This window comes from Hyalella azteca, unplaced genomic scaffold, assembly GCF_000764305.2.
Source record: "Hyalella azteca isolate HAZT.00-mixed unplaced genomic scaffold, Hazt_2.0.2 contig5114, whole genome shotgun sequence".
Taxonomy (NCBI): Eukaryota; Metazoa; Arthropoda; class Malacostraca; order Amphipoda; family Hyalellidae; genus Hyalella; species Hyalella azteca.
Window position 1 is genome coordinate 421,244 of NW_025935314.1, and position 6,325 is coordinate 427,568.

Genomic DNA, 6,325 nt, shown 5'->3' on the forward strand with positions numbered 1-6,325 from the left:
ATGAATTACAAATAACTCAGAGCACACTTGGAGAAATGATTGAGTCGTTGTCCAATAGCGATGCACTTACGTGGGTAATTCAGGCCAATTTGGCCGGTCAACAACAGCAAAAAAAAAAAAAAGAGTATACGGTGCTCCCTCCGACAATATGGCGGCTGAGAGCACATAATTTTTGCGAGACAGGGCATGTTGTTAAGTCTTCATGGATCTTTCTTGACCTCTGCAATTCCTTCATTTTTTTTACTTCTGCATTTCCCTCATTTTGAAAGAATTCTCGGCAAATGGAGACTTTTTTGAATAACTTAGAAGTTAGAATCGCTCGGTGCAGACTCGGAATCATTTCAAAAAGGAGACGAACGACGACGTGATACGATATTTTGTAATGACATAATTAAATTAGGTAAATTAATGGAATGAATTGGATTGAATGAACTATTGAAGTAGTTTGGCTTGTTAAAAGAATGGAATAAATTGAATTGAATGAATTATCGAATTAATCAGATTAATTCAATTAATTGAATAAATTTTATTGAATGAATTATTGAATTAGTTAAATCACTTCAATTCATGTAATAAATTCGATTAACTGAATTATTGAACTAGTTGTATTAGTTTTGTTATTGTAATAAATTTGATTGAGCTAGCACCCCAATCAATTCAGTTGAATTACGGCAATTAATTGAGTTAGTTCAGATGAGATACAATTCGCTTACAGACGCGTTGCCCGGGCGCCGCGACCCCAACGACCTGCGCCCCCAGCACCGCGTCCTGGGTCGTCACTGACGACTGCGTGGCGGTCGTCCTGGCCTCCTCCGGGTGAGGGTATGGGTGAGGGGGAGGTTATGGTGAGGTTATGGGTGAGGGGGAGGTTATGGTGAGGTTATGGGTGAGGGTGAGGTTTTGAACCAAGTCCAGTGAGGGTATGGGTAAGGGTGAGGTTATAGGTGAGGTTGATGTTATGAACGATGTTCAGTGATGTTATGGTGAAAGGCGAGTTTTTGAACCAAATCCAGTGAGGTTATGGGTGAGGTTGAGGTTATAAACAAAATCCAGTGAGGGTTTGGGTGAGGGTGAGGTTACTAACCAAGTCAGTGAGGTTATAGGTTAGGGTGAGGTCATGGATGGGAGTGAAGTTATGAACCAAGTCTAGTGAAATAATAACCATTCGATTGTTCCAGGTTATGGGCAACGATGCAGCCGTCCGAGGTGAACCAAGTTTGCTTGCGGACTCCGGACCCATCCTTGGCTGCGCGACGTCTGCTGACGCTGGCACAGACGTATGGGGCTACAGACTCCATCAGCGTCATGGTCGTGTCTCTTGGTGAACTGAACAACGATGCCTCACCTTCTGGTATTCCTCCTAGCCTCGGGAACAGTATTAGGGCCTCAACTGTCATGGTGAAACCGGGGAACACTGACGAAGCCGATGTTGTTCCAAAGGGAATTAGGAGAACACACGAGGCTCCTGTTGTTCCTCAGAAAATGGGTAGAACAATCGAGGCCGTTCGTCGGATAAGCCGCGGCGCCGTGAAAAATAATATTATCATGAAGATAGAAAAATATGATGACAGATCTGAGAGAAGGACGAAAGAAAGTGATTTCTCAAGAGCGTCCAGTGGAGAAAATTGTTGTGATGGTGGCAAGAAAACCCAATTGACTGGGCAGATGGCAGAGAAGAGAGCTAAAAAACTGCTAGAATCGAAGAAGCAGCCAAACTCAAAAATTGGCGGATCACTTACGCAATCCAAGCAAGCAGAAAATGACTGCAAAAATGATAATGTCCACGAAAATTATAAGATTTTGGATTTAGACGAGAACCTCAGTAAGCCAAGCGAATTGCCAAACCACAAAAATAGAGCTGCTTATTCCAAGCAGAATTATTCTGAACAAATACGGGACGAACGCAATTCGAATGGGAAGAAAAAGCGCAATTCAAGTTCACATTTTAGTGACTCTTTGAAGAGAAACAGAATTTTGTCCCTACCTTGCTTAAGTGCCGAGCTGCTGAACAAAACTGCCGACGCGGAGACGTTTCCTCCGCTGCCGCTGGATCGGTCGTCTCCAAGTGGCCAAAGCTTCAGCGATCTTAGTCTCATTGCTGTCGAAGAGGCCGATGAGTTTGACAAACATTGTCCCGTTTGGCCTGGTCAATTGGGCCCGGTGGCACCGTCTGGACCATTTGCCATCGATCTCAACAGACCCGATGATGGGTTAGATGAGGACCAATTCGACCACAACTCAGAGTTCGTTCCAAAGTTTAAGCGCCGGAATTCTTTTGATGGAAGTCCACTAAAGCGAGACAGATTTTCGATGAGAAGTTCGGCGGACTCATTTGTATCGAACAGTTCGAAAACGACACTTTATATAGAAGAGCAGGATTCAACCCGAAGTTCGCAACGGAGCATTCTGAAGAAGAATTCTGTTCCTGTTTTTCGACCATTCTACCATTTTCCGAGCCCTGACTCCCTTGCACAACTGAACAAGACCAACTCAGGCCGATACTCACCCAGTCTCCCACACGCCTTCCGGTCAAGGTCCCACCTGGGCAGAGATTCTGATCGGTCCAGTTTGGCGTCGCGGAAGCTGAGCGTCTTAAGTAAATTTGATGGACACTCTCGTTCCTCTTCTTCGAGGTAAAGCATTTCAGACACCAAAAATTTATACTTCACTTATTTAAGGAGTTCATTTTTATTTATTCTTCACTTAAGGTGTTATGATTTTTGACGAGTGATTTCATTATAATGGAAATACAAATAACTTGATGCATCATTCTGCTAAAGATATGCAGTCTCACGGAAATTTAAATCATTTTCTGTATTTTAATAGTTTTAATAATTAATTTAATTGTTTAATTTAATTTATTAGTTTTTTAAAACTGCATATTTTGCCCTATGAAATTTAAAAATCTATTGAGCTTACTCTGCATATTCTCAAGTTTATGTACAGCTTACTCCCTTCGTTCAGGTCTCTGAGCTCGCTGGCCCTGAGCGACAGCGACTGCAGCGGTGATGAAATGAACGTCCATGCCGACGAAGTCGATGAGCAACACGTGAGTCCGTAAACGAATTGAAACCATGAAGATACTGAATTACTTTCTTACTGAAAATAATTAGGATGATAATCTGTCGTGGAATTTTTTATTTCCAATTAAAATTCTGTTCAATTGATGGCTTTTCGGAAAATGATGCTCAAAGTTGCAATCCTTACTGAATACTTATTACTAATACTTGCTGAAAATAATTTGGATTATTCCGTCGTGGTATTTTAGATTTCCAATCAAAATTCTGTTGAAATGATGGCTTTTTGGGCGCAAAGTTGCAAATTATTATCAGCTTACTGAGATAATTGCTCTCCAGAGAACCCACAAACGTGTTCATTGCTGAATTAAATTACCTTTTAATGTGAATCGAACGCAGTAAATTTCCTGGTAATCGATAGATTTGCTCAGCTAGAGCTTTAGAACAAAATCGCACACTACTTGTTAACTCGACCCGTTTTTAGCGCATTTTCTCATTTATGGAAAAAAGGCGCTTATTGTGCTCGTCATGTCCGCCCGTCCGTGACTTCACGTCACGTACGGACGAGAAAATGCGCTCTCTGTCACTCACTGCAGTGAGTACTGATACAATTTTTGAATGCGAGCAGGTGTCAGAGGAGCAGCTGAGGAGCTTCGAGTATCTGCTGGAGAAGAACGCGAAGAAGGTTTACCTCAGGGACTTGGACTCAGCCGCGGAGGTGGCGAGGCTTCGCAATTTCGTGAAGGAACGCGCGTTGCGGCAAGCGTCGTCGGTGCCGGACCTCATGGTTGCTCAACGCCGGCGCATGAAATTGGAGAACGAAATTGCCAAAAAACTTATCGAATTAAAGAACACCAAAGAACGCCACTGGTGGGAGTTAGATGAACACGAACCTCGAGACGAGGAAGGTAGCACAGATATGAATTTCAGCAGCGATTTCATTGTAACACCGAAAAATTCAAGTGAACCTTCGAAACCCCGGCATATTTTGCTAGAAAAGGGAGAGAAGGGTTTGTCTAAGGAGCAAGAGTGCAATAACCCTCGATCTCTGCACAACGGGACCCCAACAACCTCCCAATTATTCAAACGTGGAGTGGTTAGGAAATCCCGTTTTGGGAGCGGTACAGCGCGAGTGTTGCAAAACAGACTTTTTAACGCGACGATAAGTAAAGCTGCCACTGCCAAGATGGCGACCACCTCTAACACACAAAGCGATAAGCAAGATGCGTCAAGTTCAGTCTCGACTTTCAGGAGGTTTGGAAGCCTGCAAAACTTGAAGCAATACCAAAAGAAATCTTCAGTGAGTGTGAAGGTTTCTGGAAAGTCTTCCCAAATTCCAAGTTTCAAACGCACCAAATCTTTCGGTTCTCTTTACTCAGCGGGAGATCTTGCATCGCTACGTCCCGAAGCCTTCCAGAACAATGCCATGGAAATGGAAGAGTTGGCGAGTCTGGACTCTGGTGACCGTGACTCACGAATGAATAATTACTGGCATGCTAATACGACGGTGTTTTAACTAGGTATTAATTACAGTGAAGGGAGGATCATTCCTCAACATGGCTGGCGACTGGACACCAAGACCATACATAAGTGTCTGTCACTGTCAATCTTTGTGTCTGTCATCTTAAGTGTTTGTCACTGTCAATCTTTGACAGTGATTTAACTTTGGCTGTAGAAATACTCCCAGAAATTATATGCTTGTATAATTGCAGAAGTTTTATCACTCGAAATAATTCACTACTGAATACTCGTAACAACAAAGATAAATTGAATTTTGCACCTTATTAAATTATTTGTATCATACGAGGCAAAAAGTATGTGCATGTGTAATTAAATATGATGGTTCACAACCGTAAATACTGATGATAAAAGTCCAACAGGAAAATGATGAAGGTCCAACAGGAAAATGATGAAGGTCCAACAGGAAAAAAAAGGTCCAAAAAGCAGCTCAGATATGCATCTGACGAATGCCTCGAATTATTGTAAGGAATATAGTTTATTGATAAATGGGGAAACTGTTTTCTTCAATATTTATTTCAACAAGAAATAGTTATACAGTAATTTGTTTCAACACAAGTGTTCTTTATCAATTAGAAAGCAAGATAATCGGATATGTGCTCCGATTATCTTTCCGATAAAATTGAAATAACTTAAATTTGAATTTATTCAGTGTTCTCCTGAATATCAACTGCATAGTTACATATATCCGTTGATAAAATAACGTAAAGTACCTGAACAACACGCAAATGTGTGACAAACGAAGCAGGTAATTCAGGAGCGATTGATTTGCTGGCAAAAAAAAGCGACAACCACAATAGTCGTTTCGTTAACATAATTACTTAAAATTTAAGGGGAAGAATGTACAGTTTACTTAAGAAATGTTGATGTAAGCAACACGAAAGTCGCAAAAAACTTGGAGATGCTCTTAATACCCCTAAAATTTTGTATTATTATAGACAGTTTACATAATTTTCAATCAGTAATGCTACAGAAGATCTGGCAATTCCGTGACCTACGGTATTGGAATTCTACGATTATACCAGCATCAAAATATCAAATTTGAATGTATTCTAATAACACGTTAAACCTATCAAAATATTCCTTAAAATCTGGCTAACTCAAACAAATGCTTGAGTAGAAATTTATATGTGAATGACTATATTTTTAATGAGAAATTATAGCAAATGGTATTTCTGATTACGAAGCATTCACTGCAGGCAGGAAATAAAAACAAAATTTGAAATGCTTCAACAATAGAGGAGGAACTTAACACTAAATCAGAACACGACAAAGCCAGTATCAACCATTCATTGGAAAATGATGAATTAGTTTCATTGGGAAGTAATTACATTTGAATTAATTAATAAGGAGTCGTAAACTAAAGGGTGTAATAAGGGTGTAAACTAAACGCATGCGCTATGCGGATAGTGGCTATGATGTCACTTTTTCGTGTCTGCTGAAAAAAATTGATAATAGAATCAAGACGAACACCTAGAAATAAAAATTTCATCCAGAAATACGTCTCGGTCAAGAAATTTTCCTGATTAATAAGTAAGCCGAATTAATCGATAAAAGTTGAATAAATCTGAATGAATGCTTTCTAAACTGGCAATTACAGTGAAAACAAGGAGACAAGGTAACTAATTTAACAAGGAAACAAAGCAAGAGTTGCTGCTTAGGTTGTTAACAAATGGGTGATTAAGGCCAATCATTACAAATTACGCATATTAAGCGAAATTCATTATATTAACTTCGTTATTTTCATATTCCATGTAGGATAGAGTCGATCAAACTCTTGGGACGCGGCA

General features: G+C 40.3%; 1 protein-coding gene across 1 annotated transcript in view; it reads left to right on the plus strand.

Annotated features, from left to right (window-relative positions):
• The window catches only part of LOC108675472, a 38,523-nt gene extending 33,486 nt beyond the window's left edge, over nucleotides 1-5,037 (plus strand). The window contains exons 15-18 of the mRNA XM_047880279.1: nucleotides 716-816; nucleotides 1,179-2,633; nucleotides 2,965-3,049; nucleotides 3,646-5,037. Coding sequence (XP_047736235.1) covers nucleotides 716-816; nucleotides 1,179-2,633; nucleotides 2,965-3,049; nucleotides 3,646-4,533 — 2,529 coding nt within the window. The 3' untranslated portion in view covers nucleotides 4,534-5,037. The remainder of the gene's footprint in view (nucleotides 1-715; nucleotides 817-1,178; nucleotides 2,634-2,964; nucleotides 3,050-3,645) is intronic.
• The last annotated feature ends 1,288 nt before the right edge of the window (nucleotides 5,038-6,325 follow it).